The sequence below is a fragment of the Malaclemys terrapin genome, chromosome 17, assembly GCF_027887155.1.
Source record: "Malaclemys terrapin pileata isolate rMalTer1 chromosome 17, rMalTer1.hap1, whole genome shotgun sequence".
Classification (NCBI taxonomy): Eukaryota; Metazoa; Chordata; order Testudines; family Emydidae; genus Malaclemys; species Malaclemys terrapin.
The window spans coordinates 11,314,932-11,333,839 of record NC_071521.1 but is presented as its reverse complement, the minus strand read 5'-3'; the positions used below and the strand labels follow the sequence as shown (position 1 = coordinate 11,333,839).

At 44.1% G+C, this 18,908-nt stretch overlaps 1 protein-coding gene across 3 annotated transcripts in view; it reads left to right on the top strand.

Moving 5' to 3' along the window:
• The window catches only part of ABL1 (ABL proto-oncogene 1, non-receptor tyrosine kinase), a 119,001-nt gene extending 101,550 nt beyond the window's left edge, over positions 1-17,451 (top strand). For all 3 annotated transcript variants that reach the window (XM_054007539.1, XM_054007540.1, XM_054007541.1), the window contains exons 5-11: positions 3,619-3,703; positions 4,260-4,437; positions 7,276-7,460; positions 9,719-9,871; positions 10,511-10,600; positions 10,951-11,115; positions 13,744-17,451. In XM_054007539.1, the coding sequence (XP_053863514.1) occupies positions 3,619-3,703; positions 4,260-4,437; positions 7,276-7,460; positions 9,719-9,871; positions 10,511-10,600; positions 10,951-11,115; positions 13,744-15,440 (2,553 nt within the window). In that variant the 3' untranslated portion in view covers positions 15,441-17,451. The remainder of the gene's footprint in view (positions 1-3,618; positions 3,704-4,259; positions 4,438-7,275; positions 7,461-9,718; positions 9,872-10,510; positions 10,601-10,950; positions 11,116-13,743) is intronic.
• The last annotated feature ends 1,457 nt before the right edge of the window (positions 17,452-18,908 follow it).

Sequence of the window (18,908 nt, the reverse complement as noted above, 5' to 3'; positions counted from 1 at the left end):
GCTACGTGAATAACGTAGCTGAAGTCGATGTACTTAGATCGACTTACCGTGGTGTCTTCACTACTGTGAGTCAACTGCTGCCGCTCCCCTGTCAACTCTGCCTGCGCCACTCGCCGAGCTGGAGTACAGGAGTCGACGGGAGAGCGCTCGGGATCGAGTCTAGACATAATAAATCGATCCCTGCTGGATCGATCGCTGCCCGCTGATCCAGCCGGTAGTGAAGACCTACCCTTTGTGGCTTGGACTGAAAGTCAGAGAATCGGGTTCTGTTCCTGCCTCTGCTACTTAGTCTCTCTATGCCTTGGTTTCCCATCTGTGAAATGGGGATAATACTTATCTAGCTCACAAAGGCATTGAGTTTTGATTTTTATAAACCAAAAAAAAGCACATTGAGATCCCATAGTGCCTTCCATCCACATAGCGTAAACTCTTACTATTAGGAATTCAAATGCGAGCTTCAGACTATGCCATCATTGCTGGAGTTGCAGTGTGGTGTGGTGGGGCGGAAACAATAACAAATGAAAGCTTTCATGTTGGAAATCATTAAATGGAGAGGAATGTATATATGCTTTATGTCTGTGAATAAAAATGTGTCCTGGACCTGGGGAAAGTGATTTTTTTTTTTAACCCCTTGAATTCCGGCTACCAGAGTGTTCCTGGGTTATGGTTTCAGAAGGTGATTATTTGGGCAATTAGTTGTTTTAGAAGGTTCCTGTTATAAGTTACTGTTCCCCACTTGGTTTCATCCAAAGAAAAATAACACTTCAAGTCCCCTTTCCTCTTTATATATGGAGAGAGTGACACCTAGTGTTAAAGTGTGATTCTGTCTCATTTGCACAGGAGAATGCTGGGAAGAACTCTGCCTTGAACCCCATAGTGTTGCTAGAAAAGGGATTTGACAAGCAGAATGAAATATCTATTTAGAGGAATAATGAAAGACCAGTTGTTTTCCTGAAACACTGAGTTTATTGTAGCCATCTCCAGTCTTGCTGATTTTGTGGTATTTGAGGGTTAAGGGGTGTTTCAAAGATGTTTTTTTCTCCCTTACCTCAAATAATTTTGCATTCCTTTCTTGTTTGCTTTGATGAAAACATCTAGCAGCAAAGGCACAGTGTGTTATCCCGTAAAATCTCCGTGTATGTGCGTCAGAAAAAGCTACCTTGATAAGGACCGTGACTGTTTCAAATATGCCAAGTAAATATTTTATGACTGAAAATGGTTCATAATGTAATTCAGAGCAGCATCCTCCCCTGGGAAATGTTCGAACACCCTAAAAGAGACTGAAGAAGTGCTGTAATCTGAAATTATGCACACTAAACCATACTTAAAAGCAAATTCATAATCCACCTTCCTTAAATCCATCAGTCTACTGTCTGACAGATGGGATTATGACTATCTTCAAAGTTTCAGGGAATATTTGAATACCTCACATTTATATTCCAACTCCAGCAGGAATACCCAAGTGTTCAGTTGCTTCTTTAGGGGAAACCCAAAGCACTCATTTTATTGTCCGTTAAGAGAATATTTTCCGAAGCTCTCTTGCCTTTCCTTGTCTCCCTCCATGCCCTGGATCTGTATATTAGAAATAATAATGAAAAGAAAAACTAGGGGAAAAACATCCTTGGTTCTTCTGATATCCTTAGTGCTTGATGAATTATTTCCCTTGCATCTCACTGCAGCCCGTTTGTTACCCAGTCTTCTTTAAACTGGTTAGAAGTAGCTCAGAGCCTGCTGAACCAAAGTAGTTTATAGAGAGAGAAAACAAGGGCCTAAAGTAACATGTTCTGTGCTTCTATCGCATTTAATTCATGGTGCTAGAGAATCTGTTAGTGCTTGTGCATTTCCCACTAGCCTATTCCACTGTACTTGGGTATAGTAATGTCCCACACAGATCTGAGATAACAGAAACACAATGTTATTGGTGGAGGATAGCTCAGGGAATGGATTGGCAATTGGAGACGAAGCTTTCTAACCTCTAGGCCATTAGTTTGAATCCAACCTGCTGCTGATCGTGACCAAAAATTATTGCTGTGTGAGGGCACTTTCACGTCCCGTTGTAAAATGAACTGATCATCTCAGTCCTTTTCATAGTGCAGAGATATCTAGTTTACATCTGTCATGACTGACGTGATGAAATCTTTGTTGTTTTTCTTAGCAGAGAGGCTGGTGATTTGAACTGGTCATGCAGCCTTAGCTACCCTGATGCCCCTGGAGGTAGTCTCTTCAGGTCAAGGTTGAGATATTACTGTGTTGTGCTAAGGAAGCACGTCATGCTGCTGACGCTGCTGTACCTGATCTGTGATGTGATATAATTGGAAATTGAAATTGGATACATCTGGTACTTTTCATGAGCACTAGATTATCAAACAAATAATTATTACAGTAATTCTTTGTTTCCTTTCTGTTACTTCTTTCTTTGAAGAGATTTAACACAAAGGAACAATTGCAATCTTCTGTACAGAATGATCCTGGTGGAGTTCACATATCAAACATTAGATGAACAAGTATTTAGGATCATTTGGAAACTCTGATTATTAACACAATTTCCTTTGCCAAAGGAAATGGTTTAAATTTCTGTTCCCAAGAACCTCACAGCTGTGTAGTATTGACAGTGTCAGGAAACTACAGCTGCCGATCAAACAGTACCAATTCGTAAAGGAACAGTAAATGATGGAGTGAAACTGTTTGAATAGAACTATCAGTGCTAACAATGAAATAGGTCTACAATAGCAGCCAGACCTGTGTTATCAGCCTTACCAGCAGCAGCAAATCCCTTGCAATCCCTCCTTAAAACACTTCTTCTAGGAAGCCTATCCGCATTAATCCACCAGTGAAAGAAACATTGATATAGAAAGAATAGTTGTGTTTAAAAATATATTTTTGAACCACTTTGAAATGACCTTTTGGCCTTCCAGTGCACATTTGTTTTGAAATATTTATCCCGTCAAATAAAGACAGTATCTTCCTTTGTTTTGTATAATTGCGAGCAACTTAATGACACTCAACAAATACGCAGCAACATCTAGCCAGAACATTTACATCACAGATTAGACTCTAAAAGCCAGGAACAAATTCATAAGCCATAAAACCTGCACTCTTCAGTTGTGAAGCAACCACCATCAGTTGTCACAGACCCAATCAACAGAGACGACTCTTTGAGTCGTTGAAATGGTGGTCCATAATGGATGCAGATAGCCTCAGGCATCTGCATGTGTAGCATTTTGCCTTTTGTTCTCATCTGTCATCTTGCCTCATTCACCTCTTGTCACCCTAGTACTATTTCTCGTGGCATGAGCAAGTGCCCTCAGTCTTTTTCTAAAGATGTCAACTCTAAATGGGCTTCTCTAAGCAGATAATCTCCCTGCAGGAGAGGGCCTACCACAAAAGGGGAAATCGTTTTTTTGTGCCAAAAGAGGTGGTATAAGAATGACAGTAGACCAGTTAAACAGAGGATCGAGCCCCACCCAGCAGCGTGATGCAGCTGCAGTAAGGAGCAGTAGTTTTGGGACAGTCGCAGCTTTACCCCTTCAGTTTGCAGTGATTCTTCAGTCCACATGCTAAAATCTGTTTCCACCTTGTGCATATTATCCTTGCTGAAGCTTTTCTTTTTCTATTCAGGAGGACACCATGGAAGTAGAAGAGTTCTTAAAAGAAGCCGCAGTCATGAAAGAGATCAAGCATCCTAACTTGGTGCAGTTATTAGGTAAGTGATAGAAATGCCAAGCAAAGGGATTTGAATTAAACCCTTGTGCAGTGATATGGCTGTTAAGGAGCAGATAAGCTGCTTACTGTACCAAGGCTGCAAATACAGAGACTTATTATCTCGCAAAATTCACAATTTGTAAAAGTAGTACACCTCTACCTCGATATAACGCTGTCCTCGGGAGTGAAAATCTTACCGCGTTATAGGTGAAACCGCGTTATATCGAACTTGCTTTGATCCTCCAGAGTGCGCAGCCCCGCCCCCCCGGAGCACTGCTTTACCGCGTTATATCCGAATTCGTGTTCTATCGGGTCGCGTTATATAGGGGTAGCGGTGTATTTGATTTCAATTATTTTTTCTTCCTTACATTTAAGATACAAGAGCCTAAAGCAGGAAATCTAAAACAAACTGCTAACCAGTTTGTAGGAAACTCTCTCCTCCTTCACCCCTCACCCACCCTCCCATATACACACACTTATAAATTGCCCAAAGAGCAGAATCTGCAGACATCAACATTCCAGAAGAAACGCAATGTTTTCAAAACTGTGTTCCGCAGGGGTATGCACACGGGAACCTCCGTTCTACATCATCACAGAGTTCATGACTTATGGGAATCTGTTGGATTATCTGCGCGAGTGTAACCGGCAGGAGGTGAATGCGGTGGTGCTACTGTACATGGCGACTCAGATCTCCTCAGCCATGGAGTACCTGGAGAAGAAAAACTTCATTCACAGGTAAGAATGACACTGAGAGCTCGCCCACTTCTCAAGCTCCAGAAAGCCCTTGAATTTCAGTGTGTAGCAATATGGGATCTAGGTGCATTACATCTTATAACTTACACTAACACCTTGACGTGTTGCATTCTGATATGGGACACTGCACTGTAGAAAACCCTCTACAAGAGGCAGTCTCAAGTCTGCCATGGTGGTCGTTCTTACCCACACATACTGTGAAGGTATTGCCGTGTAAGGTGAGGTAGTTAAATTGGCCCATCTGTCATTTAAAGGTACAGAGATTCCTAAAAATCATGACTCTTTGTGAAATAGAGCATCTCTCATTCCTGTTAAGCTAATGGTCAGCAGAATAACCTCTTCCCCAGAGCTGTGGGCATTGTTATACTCAGACTGGGGTTCCCAGCAAAGCCACCTTGCTGCCTTTTCATAGTGCTTTGATTTGTCCCTCTCCTTGTTTGCATCTGCTTTGGCGATTCTTTTCCTTTATTGCATGAATTGCGTGTATCTCTGTATTAAGCATTTTTTCAGTCTTAAAGTCTGGAGATTTTGACCTTTAAGTGTGCTGCAATTATGATCAGTGCTTTGCATTCTTTGTCTGAAGAAATGACCTCCTAGCAATGTAATGAGACAGCCTGGATGGAGGCTTGAGAGTCTTTGCTGTTTTATTTAATACAAGATCTTCTCCATGGCACAGTTGTGACCTTTCCCACCTAATTAGCTAGAATATGAAATCTGTACATATGACTTCATAGAGACGAATATAAGGATCATGTATGAAATGCTAAAGGTTCCTTGTAAGACACACATTTCCTATGTTGCATGAGAGCTGGGTTCACGTGCTCCTGTCCATCAAAGTTAACACCTATTTGCAGCATCAAATCAAAGTTTTGAGCTTTTTGCGCTGTTGTAAGATTGTAGTCCCCTCAACATGTAGCAAGTGAACGTTACAAAACGTTTTGCAGAATCCCGTTTACATGCTCTTGCACTTCGTTTCCCATTATTGCTGATGACCCAGATCTATTTTCTGAAGATGAGTTTTCTTCCTTATAATCTGCCACCCCCGCATCCTCCTGCCCAGTTATTTCAGAGGTGTTGTCACAGTCCACATCCATGGATTCAGATGCTGGGCTGTGACCTCATTGAATGAATCAGGCAGGAGTAGGAATGGGGTTATAAAAAGGAGTTTTTATTTCGACAAACATGGTAGAAATCAGCGCTGATATGGGGATATTCAGACTGCTGCCTGACAGCTTAATGGGCCTTTGGTAAAATGTACTATTTTTTTTTTTTAAGTTCTGAGTTCTGCAAGCGACTTTTTAAAGAGTAAGTATCAGAGAGAGGCAGATCTTGCTTAGATCTGAAGTAGACTCTTACTTTAGCTTTGTAGTGAAATCAGTTTCTAACATAATGTGACAAAATCTGGTAGGTTTTTACAAAATCTATTACTAGCAGAAATGCTTTCATGTACTTTGACCATTTTAAACACACAATGCACTTTGACCATATTAACATTATACATGACCTAGTGAGCTGCAGTCGGTACGTCCCTTACTCACTGGTATAATAGAAGGAAGATTTCAGTCAATTGTTGCCCACTGTTCTGCAAATCAGAATACTGCGTATGAGGCATGGGGAATTGTTCCATAATCAGATTTCCCTAGATTATGATTGTCCATGTTGACCACCTTTGACCGTCCAGGTCATCAGGATACACTTTTTGTAGTCTGTGTCAAAGCCCCTGCCTGCCCCCTAGGTGGTGGTAGAATTGATGTACCTAGTGAGCATATTTCCAGAATAAAGGAGAGTGTTGTGTCCTGAGGAGTGCACTAGCTGTTTCACCAACTTCATTCCAGGAAATACTATTACACCATGACACACAACTAACCTGTGGAACTCATTGCCACAAGATATTGAGGCCAAAAGCTTAACAGAATTAAAAGAAGACTTCAGGGGTAATAAAAGCATACAGGTTTATTATAGTAAAGTTTTTAAGCGATTTGAAAGGTTGAAGGCTTGAACCAGTTGCTAACTTTTAAGAGGAAATTTTCCCTGTGGGCCAGTTAGTCCTTAACTATTTATGCAGAGATTCTTGCACCTTTCTCTGAAGCAGCTAGTGCTGGCCACTGTCGGAGACCAGTCCTGGACTGGATGGACCCACTGGTCTGATCCACTGTGGCAGTTCTTTGGTGTGCCCATTCACATCAGAAAGAGAGACACTGTATTTCCAGTTGCTTGCATTTTGTACAGATATTTTCCTGCTTTTTACAAATTATATTGTATACTTATGGTAAAATAAAACTTCTTTAGTACAGTATGAGAAAGCACTGCATTGTGTTGTATATTATGTGAGTTGGTATGTTTGGGGAAAAAAATAGTTTGTGCGGTTGAGATTTAAACATGGTAAGCCTGGGAACTGTAGTGAAATTGATTAGAGATAGCCCTGAAACTGATTAGTACATTTTCATTGTCTAAGCTGAGTGATATGTAAATAATAAACCGCAAAACTGGTGAGGATCTTAAACATCCTTTGTTTCAGTAATCTCAGATCATTGTAAAATGAGCACTGACACTTGTCTTTATTTTTAAATGATTTTTATCCTGACAGTGGCAGCTTTTAATTTTTCTAAAAAGTTTGTATTCTAATTATAAAGCTGTCATCAAAACTTTTTTTTTTAAAGTGGAGAAAACAAATAATCTCCCGCTTTCTACATCTCTAATACAGAAAAACACATACAAAGACTTGGGTTTCTTCAATAATAAGCCATGTCCTCTCCGCTGCTAAAGGTATGATATTGTGAAGACCTTTCATGGCCTATTTTTTCTTGTCTGCTTTCTTAGGGATCTTGCAGCCAGAAACTGCCTTGTAGGGGAGAACCACCTGGTGAAGGTGGCAGATTTTGGTCTGAGCAGGCTGATGACAGGTGATACATACACTGCCCATGCTGGAGCCAAGTTCCCAATCAAGTGGACTGCACCAGAAAGTCTGGCTTACAACAAATTCTCCATTAAGTCTGATGTCTGGGGTAAGAACTTACATACGTGCACACGAGACGACAGCCTTTTTATTTCCTGGCTATAAAACCAAGACATTAAAAACTGTTTCTTCAAGTAGATCCCAAAGAGAGAGAGGATGATTGGTGGCTGAACCACTTTGGTCTGTGGCCTGGTCACAGCTAATCAGGTGGTTCAGTGTTTGAATGGAAGACCTAAAAGGAAAACCCAGGAGCTGCACACTTTTAGTCGGTCAGGACTTCTCCTTCTGAGGTTGCAATCCTGCAGATAGTTAAATACATGCTTAACTTCACGCACGAGAGCGTAGTCCTCACATGTGAAAATTAAGCAGATGCGTGTTTGCAGGATAGGTGCCCGAGCTAGCTCTGAATCAATGCTAAAGCACAGTACTTTGGGGCATGATGCTGTTGAAGGTTACTGGCTCTGTAAGCTACTTTTAGGATGAGGATGAGAGTCTGAGATGTTTAAACATGATCTCTATGTACCTAGTGAGAGCTGAGCTCATTTTTCTACATTTTGAAAAGAATCCTTTGAGATGAGAAGCAGAGAGAGAACTCGAAGACATGTTGATACTCTTGAAGAGCCTAGAATACTTTTGATAAGAACAGGATAGATAGCCTGTATGATATACCCTAAGACTATCCATTCTGACTCCCTAAATTCCCAGTGCACTTTCAGTCTGTTTATCTCGAGGTTTGATGCTGCTGCTGATCACCACAGTATCTGAGGGGCAAATTTTCAAAAGTGTCTAAGTGACTTAGGAGTCCAAGACTCATTTGTATAATTGATCTTAGGTATTTAGGATTCCCGGCATGTAAGAATTTCTGAAGATTTGACCCCAAGTGCCTTCCATATAAAATCAATTTGGCAGTAGTGAAGTGTCTAGTGGACTTCTGGCTGTTCTCCCTTTTCATCTTATGGAAAGTACTGCTTGGAGTGGAGTTTTATTCTTAGGACGTTGGAAAGGGATTGTTGAGGCTGTGAATGTTCTGGTGATGGCGGCAAAGCTCTGGGTACTGTATTATTGGTTGAGGTATTGATTTTTCTTTTTGCTGTCCTAAACGGATGTGTGGTGTTGCTGTGAACTGCTGAACAGCTGCCATGATCCACCAAAGATACTGCTGTACTTGAGTGGTGGTTGGGGTGATTCCTATGTACATTGAAATGATAAAGCGCTTGGGGAGAAAAGGTATTCTAAAAATGTAAGGTTATTTTTAATTAATATTGGGCAAAATCCTGATCAGTAGGAGTTAGGGCCATGGTCCTTGGGATCTGACTCAAAATAAAGTGAGCCCTTTCCCAGTCACTCACTCACTCACTCAACTGCAGTGGTGCAGGATTTTGCAAACTTTCATTCCACTGCCTGAGGACAGAATTCAAACAGAGATGCTGATGGAAGTGTCTGGTTTAAATTGCCCTTGGTTGTTTATCATGTAATATGATGTGATTTCCGTACTTACGCAGGATTGTAATTGCCTTCTCTTTAGGCTAAAAACAGAATACAATGACTGAACTAATTACATGCAGGTTGTTGAACTGGTGCTAGGTCTATCCTTTGTACTCTGAATCCCAGTTTAGTTGTCTAACCATGGGACTCTCACACATCCTCACCACAGTTCAATACAGAAAGGGCATCCCGATCATTAAAGTTATTTTTATTTGACTGTGGTGCCTTCTGTTAAACTTTCCTTGTAACCAAACTGTCTCACTTAGTTCTCGCCTAGTTGGCAGTTATCGCTGTGAATTCCATCACAGTGTTGGGACTGCAGCTTTCTCCTCTGTATATCTTGATACTTCTAGAATTGGGGGCAGCCCATAAACAGTGAACCAATTGGACATGGGAATCCTAAAGAGAAAAAGGGGAAATAAAGATGAGAAGAGCTGTCAGATTTACAGCGAGACTGCAGTGCAGCAGAGAAGCAGTTTCAATTAATCCACAATGGCGTCTCTTAATTGTGCCTTTAATAGGACTTGAAGGATATCAAAACATTCAGGTTTGAGACAGCTTAGTCTAATTCTATCTTGTCGTATTGCAGGAGACTTGTCTGTGTTGATGAAAAAGCTCGTTACATTACTTTAGTTTCTGAGCTGCTGCTGAGCGTGGAATTTGAGCCACCCAGAACAGGGAGCTTGTTTAAGTGCCAGGGAATGTTTGTTTCGTGCATCTACCGAAAGCAAACTTGCAAGATTAGTGGTTTGTTTGTTTTGGTTTTGGGTTTTCTTTTAAAAACAAAAACAATCCTAAAGCCTTTTGATTTCTCTATTTCAGCCTTTGGCGTCCTGCTATGGGAAATCGCAACATACGGCATGTCCCCTTACCCTGGAATTGACCTGTCTCAGGTGTATGAGCTGTTGGAGAAAGACTACCGCATGGAGCGGCCTGAAGGTTGCCCTGAGAAAGTCTATGAGCTCATGAGAGCATGTGAGTCTTCTAAAAGCATATAGAGACAAATGTCAAAGCTGATTAAGCTCTGCAAAGATGTAGTAGCACTATACAAGGGTATGGTTAAAACACTATGGCACAAGGAGCCTTCGTTAGTTTTCCATTAAAGTTGCAGCACTTAGTTACAATCTTAAACTGCGCTGTCCCAGGAAGATGTAAATGTTCCGGAGTTACCCATGCTTGGCTTGGGGGCATTTCTTCTCTACTAGGAGTGGGAATTGTCCAGGTCTTGGGGAAGGTGTTGTTTAACTCAAGTTTCTTTGTCTCCTCTTTCCTGGGAATCTAAATAAAGGATTGTGCATCCACATTTGTCTAGGATGGGGAAGGGAGCCTTGTTAATTGTCTTGGGAACGACTTTTCTTAGTCCCTTGGCCATTAGTATGTCATTTATGGTTGGTTTTTTTTTTTGGAGGCATTGAGTAGGCCTAGCTCCCACTGGTGTCAGTGGGAGCTGAGGGTGCCCAGTGTCCTAAAAATCAGATTGCTAACATCTAAATCTCAGCTTCCCTGTCTGTAAAAGGGGGCTGATGATATTGAACTTGTTTCACAGTGATAGTGTGAGGCTTAATGAATAATTTTAAGGCTTGTTAGAAGTCCTGAGTAGTAGTATTCTTTCAGGCTGGCAGTGGAGCCCTTCTGATAGGCCCTCGTTTGCTGAAATCCACCAAGCATTTGAAACGATGTTTCAAGAATCCAGCATATCAGACGGTAAGTCCACTTGCACCATTCATCACACTGTTCCTAGGAATGGGGGCGATGGCATAAGTGCACTGTAACTTCGTTTATTGCTTTATCCGAACATCCCCACAAAGTTGCTTTGCAGTGAAGCTTTGTTTGTAAGTTGTACCTCCCAGTGTAAAAAACATGGAGCAGGCAGATGCTTGTATTATTTTTGTTAACAATGGGCCTTCCCTCTGGCTGAGCCCCCTTCCCCTGGGTGCTGTCAGCTTGTCTTTTTTCCCCTGTTATCCGCTGATAGCTTAGTATTTTTACCTTTTATCTCTACCCCACTGCCACCCCCCGCTTTCCTTGTGATCATTCTTTTCCTTGCCTTCCAGAGGTGGAGAAAGAGTTGGGGAAAAAAGGCATGAGAAGCGTCGTGAGTAACTTCCTGCAGGCTCCAGAACTACCGACCAAAACGAGATCGTCCAGGAGAGCTGCTGAAAGCAAAGATGCCAGTGAGAACATGGAGTTGGCACATCCTAAAGGACAAGGGGAATGTGGTATGTTCTAGCTACAGCCATTATTCCCCTCCTGAGAGACAGATTGAAATAAAATGGAGGCCCAAATCCAGAGAGAACATGGGAAAAGTGCATAATGATGGGTACCTGCTCTCTGGATGTGTCCTCTGTCATTAGACACTTCTCTTCCTAGGTTCGCTATGGGTTTGGGACTCTATTCCTGTAGCTCCTGGCACTTCTTGTAGATGGCTAGCACTCAGTATTACTCTTGGGGATTCTGAGCTGCAGCAGCCGTGCAGCCCAGGAAGGGGGGCGGGTGATATCTCCTCTGTGTTATCTCTCCACCTCCTGAATTCCTAGTTGGTTCAGGGAGTGGTGCAGCCCCTACTGAAAGTTAGAGCAGCCCCGAGGGCTGTTTTTAGCTTACAGCTGCTGCCCATGGCACCCAGTGGAGCAGTGCCAGAGCACAGAATACTCTGAGCACACCGTCTCCCTCACCCCGATATATCCCTGTGCCAGGAGTTACCAAAGGGATAGGGTAGGACTGAAACTGCTCCAGTGCTGGGGGAATTCCCAGCAGAGGGGAAGCTGCCTGGCTGCCAGCCCCTTTACATCACCAGAGTGGTCTAAAGAGGCTGGCTCACTGCTCAGGTTCAGAGCTCTGGTATATGCGGTACAGACTCCACCCCTACATCATACCAAGTGTCTGTTTTGAAACACTGAAGAGTATTACTTTTGGCAGATATCAAATATAGTTTCAGCAAGGGACGCTGAGGTATTTACAAAATCTACCATGAAATTAAACAACCTTTCAATCAGTTTTTCAAAGCGTGTAGTTTCCATTTTGAGGCAGTTGAAACAATGAGAAAACATCGAGCATAGGCAGTTAATTTGTACCCAGAGCATTTTAAAATGCAAAGTTTCAAAAATAAAGAACTCAATAAAAATTTGATCTCTTGGTTCCTGCCAACTCCTGTTAAATGTGCCTGCTCAGTTGTCCCATCGGGAGTAAGCAGGATGTTCTGTGGGCTTGGGATCTCGCAGATCTTTAGTACACCTCTACGAGAAGTAGCACACGTGTGCATATGCAGATGTGCATAAGAGAAAGAGAAGGTCACCACTGAAACTCCTCTTTGGGGTGGCTTTTTATTTAATACAGACACTGGATGGTTCTTCTGGAGAAGGTGTGTCTTGGTGCCATATCTGAGCCTGGAAGCTGTTTACTGTGCGTCAGCTTCACAATAGGTGCCTATAGAAGATCCTTTGTCCCTTCCCATTTCCAGTTGCTTACAGGTGTCCAAGACCTGTGAGCATCACTTCCCATCAGTAGCAAGCACTCCAGTGAGAAAGTTTGAGTTTAGGTCTTGATCACTGAGATGTTGGTCCCTGGGAAGGGATGTTAGGGACCTGAGTCATTGTTTTCTTGAAAAATCAGTGTTGAGAAGAAACATCTTTCATGTTCGTTCCTAAATGATCAGAGAGGCTCACGTACCCATATCTGCTCTTAGAAATGGGTGTCCCCTTGCAAATTTTTTTAAAAGCCCTTTTTGCTTATGCCCCTCCAGATTTGTTCAGGTGCATGTGAATGGTTTAAATACACAATGTCCAAAAAAGTGTGATTTTTGCAATCCTGAAATTACCCTTTTTTTTTTTTTTTTTTTTTCCCCCAAGAATTCCTCTCAACCCGGATCCAAATCCCAGAATATTTTTCAGTATATGACTATGTAGCATCCTCTTTTCCCTATTTAACCCTGCTCCATCTCCCCCTCTTGCTGCCTACTCAAGCTGTGAATGTATACAATACCCTGAAGGCATTTCTTCTGAATTGGGGTGCTGTCTGAGCACTCCTATTCTAATGCCTGACCTGTGAACGAGAGGCCCTGTTGTTCAAATATTGGGACCTTCAGGACTCCTGACAAATGTATTATAAGCCGCTATTCATTTTTGAAGTATTTCTCATGTAAGTGGGGAAAGGGTCACCCCACTCTCCTTCCAGAGCAGTTCCACTGGAGCAGGTTATCTCTGGGTTCCTCCATTGTGCAAGGCTGCCTGTCTTCACAATGACATGGTTAGGGGTATTCAGCTGCTGGAATGACCTTGATTTCTGCTTGTGCCATACACTCCACCAGAGGATGCTATCAGATGGGGATTATGGACACCTTAGAGTAACCAAACAGGGAGATGAGTGTGTGAGTACAGACAAACCTTTGAAAAATGAACCTTCAGTTACATGGGAGAAAACAACAAAGGGACCAAAAGAAAAGCTGACCTTAGTGTTCACTTACCTCTACAAGGCAGCAGGGCTAGAGAAAACTCCAGATGTGATGTCAGGAACTCTGGGATAACGAGGGTTAATTTGTTTGTCTGAATTTCCAATGTAAATTCCTGTCTGACTTACTTAGTCAGAGGCCTGCTTGAGAAAACAGAGGGTGAGGTATTCTGGCAGGGCATCCTATAAACACTCCCCCACCCCCAAGAATTAATGTGTCCAAAGATTCTGGACCAAATCCAACCTTGGCTTTGGTGGAGCAGCGCCTGCTTGCACCACGTCTGAACTCGGCCCTGTTTACAGAGCCTGCACCTGTTAGGAGGTGCTGCAAAGCGACCCCGAAGGAAAGCAGACTGGTATTTCTTTAAGCAAAGCTCAGTAGAATCTTTTGTTCCTTGCAGACCCTCTGGAGCATGAACCTGCTGTTTCTCCCTTGCTCCCGCGGAAGGAAAGAGTTGCCCTGGAGAGCAGTTTAAATGAAGATGAGCGGTTGCTTCCAAAAGACAAAAAGACCAACCTCTTCAGTGCCCTTATCAAGAAGAAGAAGAAGACTGCCCCTGCCCCTCCGAAACGCAGCAGCTCCTTCCGGGAGATGGACGGCCACTCGGACCGCAAGGGTGGGGGGGAGGAGGAAAGCAGGGATGCCAGCAATGGGGCTTTCATCATGCCCCCTGCAGATGCCATCGATGCCTCAAGGTGCCAGGGCCCGAGCAATGGGGCTGGAGTCACTAATGGAGCTGTCACTGGGAACTCGGGCTTTTTATCCCCCCACCTATGGAAAAAAACCAGCGCCATGACGAGCAGCCGGCTGACAACCGGTGAAGAAGAGTGTAGTTCTAATGCCAGCAAGCGCTTCCTGAGGTCCTGCTCAGCATCGTGCGTACCCCATGGAGCCAAGGACACGGAGTGGAGATCCGTGACGCTGCCCAGGGATTTGCAGTCCACAGGGCGGCAGTTTGATTCCTCCACCTTCGGCGGGCACAAGAGCGAAAAGCCAGCCCTGCCTCGGAAGCGGACGAATGAGAACAAGACGGATCTTGCCGTCAGGGGGACGGTGACGCCCCCTCCCCGGCTGCTGAAGAAAAACGAAGAGACAACTGACGATGTATTCAAAGACACAGAGTCCAGCCCTGGCTCCAGCCCACCCTCTCTGACACCAAAACTTGTACGCAGGCAACCTATAATCGCTCCTTCCTCCAGCCTGTCCCACAAGGATGATGGCATCAAACCCAGTGCCTTAGGTACCATTGGGATGGCAGACCAAGGTCCTACTGTCAAACCCAACTCTGCTGGGGTTGTGATTGCCAGCAAGGCTTCCACGGAGGAGCCAAGGATGAGGCGGCTCAAGCAGACTTCCGAGTCGTCAGGAAAGGACAAGGTGAAGTTATCAAAGCTTAAACCGGCCCCTCCGCCTCCACTCTCCTCAGCTTCCATTGGGAAGCCTGGAAAATCATCCCACAGCCCCAGCCAGGAAGCGGCAGATGCAGGGTCTGGTACTAAATCTAAACAGTTGACTCAGGTTGCAGACACTATAAGCAGTGATGCCGCCAAGCCAAACCAGTTAGGGGAGGGTGTAAAAAAGCCTGGGCTCCCCTCTGTACCAAAGCCACAGTCCTCCACAAAGCTGCTGCTGACCACAGCGGCCCCAGCCCCCTCTTCCTCATCTGCCTCATCTGCCCCGAGCGGAGACCAACCATCGTCAACCGCCTTCATCCCTCTCATATCCACCAGAGTCTCCTTGCGCAAAACCCGCCAGCCTCCAGAGAGGATAGCCAGTGGCACCATCACCAAGGGAGTGGTATTGGAAAGCACCGAGGCCCTGCGCATTGCCATCAACAAGAACTCCGAACAAATGGCGAGCCACAGCGCCGTCTTGGAGGCCGGCAAAAACCTCTACACGTTCTGCGTGAGCTACGTGGACTCCATCCAGCAGATGAGGAACAAATTTGCCTTCCGTGAGGCCATCAACAAGCTGGAGAACAACCTTCGGGAGCTCCAGATCTGTCCAGCCACCGCCAGCAGCGGCCCTGCAGCCACGCAGGACTTTAGCAAACTTCTCAGCTCAGTGAAGGAAATCAGCGATATTGTTCAGAGGTAGCAGAAGCCAGGTAACACCCTTTTTTTTTTTTTCTTTTTTTTTTTTTTTTTTAATAACGGGCCAAAGCCAACTGCAGAGAGAACTACAGCATAAGCGCCATGGTAGACTGACAAAGGACCCAAGGGCCTTCAGTACAGGGATGTGCAAAAGGCAGAGACTGTGGAACAGCCCTACTGCCTAAAGTAGGGTGTTCATCAAGATGCACTTTCCTCCCTTTCACCGAGGTGCCCTGTCTCTCTCATACTCCAAATCCTCTGGTCTGTGGCGTTCTTGCCTTGAGGACTACAGGTCTAAATGCTGAGGTCACACCAGGCCTTTTTATAATATTTTATTGTTTTGGACAAAGCTTTAAGATGGAACCCGGACTGATGGACACGGATACTCTGCCCTCCTCCTGGAGCATTTCCTACTGCAATTTGATTCCCTCCCTCTGCCCCTGGTGTACATGAGGATGAGTGTTTGAATAGCATTATACACCCTGCTTTCCTGGGGTCTCAGTGTCCCCTCCCCCGCAGACACATACATGACACTAACACCACACATTTGGAGGTGGCGGGGGAGTTAATAATGAAACCGACCGCTACGAAATATGTTTACGAAAATCCTCCCGGTGGTTCTGTCGGTGACCCGTAACTGCTGGTCAAGGAATCCATGTTTCCTCATGTCCGAGAGCCCCTGACGAATGGGTTCGGAATGGCGCGGATGGTCCCTGTGAATGCAGCGGTACAGGAGTCCAGTTGTGGATCTCTTCTGGTAACGATAAAGGAGTGATGTTCTAGAGGAAGAGCACAGCCGTGCTTTGGAGATACACAACACTAGCCAGGCTCAAGCTTGGGGGAGCGGCAGATCCTTTGTGAGAGCAATGAGCCGACTGCATCAGTGAACGAGGGAGAGAAGGGTGGCAACGGGGGAGGTGGATTAGGATGAGTTTAAAGATACCACTGTGCCTCCAGTAGTGGTTTTAGTTGAGTTTGTGCATCCCAAATGTGCATCAGCAGAGCTGTTGTCTAGTTCAGTTTCCAGCCACGTCAATTACATGGGAGTAATGAGCTCAGATAAGGGCTACATCAGACCTGGACGGGGCTCACTCATACAGTCTCTGTTGGAAGAGGAAAGCAGCTCGTGGCGAGCTCTTCCTTTCAGTGTCTGTACAAAATACCACGGACGAGTTTAAAATCTATACCTAGGGGTTTGAAGTGGTTTAATTCCAGTGGAAACATTGATCACCCTAATGATTAGGTGGTTCTGTCCAGGATTAAGCAGGGATCGGAGAAGCCAGCGGACACCTTTTGGCCTGGGTGCACCTCTCAAGGGAGCAATCTAAGGATGCCACAAACTTCTGAAACCATGACTCCTGGGCAGCCTTTCCCAGTTCACTTTGACCTTCCCAATTAATCCAATGGATTTGGGGACTAACTGTGACTCGTGTTATTGAAAGGACGAGACTTTAAGACAATTAACAGTGCAATTTAACTCCTTTCGACTCTAGACAAGAGAAGAAAGCGATCTCCCCATCCCATTCCCCCAGTATCTCCTGTGAAACCCCACCATGTGTATCTTAAACACTAATTGCTTTGGATATTTTATTTTTCCTCTTACGAACTGTTTGTTTTGTAGATGATTTGATTCTTTTCTGTGCTCACACCATTCTCACCCCCACAGATCACCTTGGCTTAACTCGTGACCATAAAATTAAAAAAGAACAAAACACCATAGGCTGCCTTTACGAAATACAAACATGCCTGCAACAAAAAACCCACAAGCAAAAAAAAAAAAAACAAAAAACCACCCCACCAAAAAACCCCACCCCTTGGACTATCTCTTTTCTGAGGTACTGTTTTAACTTTGTTGATAACATATTGTGCCACTATATTATACATTTGTATCTCAGTATTACACACTTTTGTAGACTTATCTTTTTTACAATGTGTAAATAGCTCTGTCCTTCGTTTCTGTAATACCAAAGGGGCTGTTTCCCCTTTATTTTGGTCCAATACAGATTGTTTCTGTACGTGGCGCTCTCTCTGATTTTTATTTTTTGGGGTTTATTTTTTATTCTGCGCTCTCTTGCATAGTATATTTAAAAATAAATCTGTGTCAAAGAAAACCAGGAGTGCATTGGTCTACTGCCAAGGCTGCTTCAGCTTAGATGACCTCTGTCTGGTGTATGGTGCAAGCATTTCACAAAGGCCTTTCTGCTCACCATGCTGATCAGAACCAGAGGGCAGCGAGTTACCAAAGTCTTTAGAACTAGCTCTGAAAATCATACAGGGGGAAAAAAGATACAGAATAAAGATCTGAATGTGGTCCCTTTTTGAAGTCAGGGTTTTGCCACTGACTTCAGTGAGAGCAGGACTTGACCCTAGACTTTTCTTCTTCTGCCGTGTGTTTTGCATTCAAGACCTAGTCTCTGTTCTCTCTTCCCCTTTGATGTGGAGTGGCCAGTGTCTCCATTCTTCTCAAACAATTTCTGGCTACTCCATAGTTGGTTCCAATGTATGTGCTCATTGTGAGGCAGGCATGGTTTGGTGGCCTGAACCCAACATTGGAAACAAGGATCTTCTGCCTCCTAATCCCAGTTTTAACACAGACTCACTGTGATACCTTGTTGTCTGTGCCACAGTTTTTCTCTCTGAAACTTGGGGATGATACTGCTCCAGAGAGAGCAGCTGCCAGGATTCTCCCTCCTGGCTCTCAGATTCTTAGCGCGAGATTGGCAGAAATTCCCGAGCTTCTAAAGAAGGGCATGGAGTGAGGGACGAGCTAAGACCTCTGTTGACCATCGTGTGCCGCCCCCTGAGCTTAACCACTGCTGATGGAACAGTCCAGAGGATTCCTTCTAGACCAGTCAGCAAATCTCAGCTTTGTCATATCTTTATACCCATTCTACTAGGCGGCATGGAGACAGAGATAGTCCCTGCCCCAGGTAGCTTATACTCTAGACAGACCAGATCAAGGGTGAGAAGGCAAACAAAGGCAAAGAGAGGTGAAGTGACTTGCCCAAACTCACATAACAGGTCAGTAACAGAGCTCAGTAAAGGACCAGAATCCTGACCACCCGAGAGATCTAGCTTGCATGATAAAGGGAGTGGAAACCTTTATATGGAGCACAGGGGTTCATCAGAACGTTTGGCCAGCTACAGTCGCTGATACGCAGGTGAGATTGGACCATTACGTTCTTTAATGAGCAGAAAGTTGTTTAAAAAAAAAAATAAAAACAGGGATGTGCAATAGGTAAGAATAAATGTTGTTAGTGAAAAAATTGGTGTCACTCTTAGCAAGTCCTGGATGAATTCTTTACTAGACTGGTGTCATCCAACAAAAAATGCACACACAAGTACAGGAAGTTCACAATTACTTTATGACAATGGCTCTTGGAGAGGTCAACACCTAGTATGGTTTAGATTTACATCTCTGACCTAACGCCATGGATACAGTTAATAGCAGTCCATTGTGGGTCGATGCTGC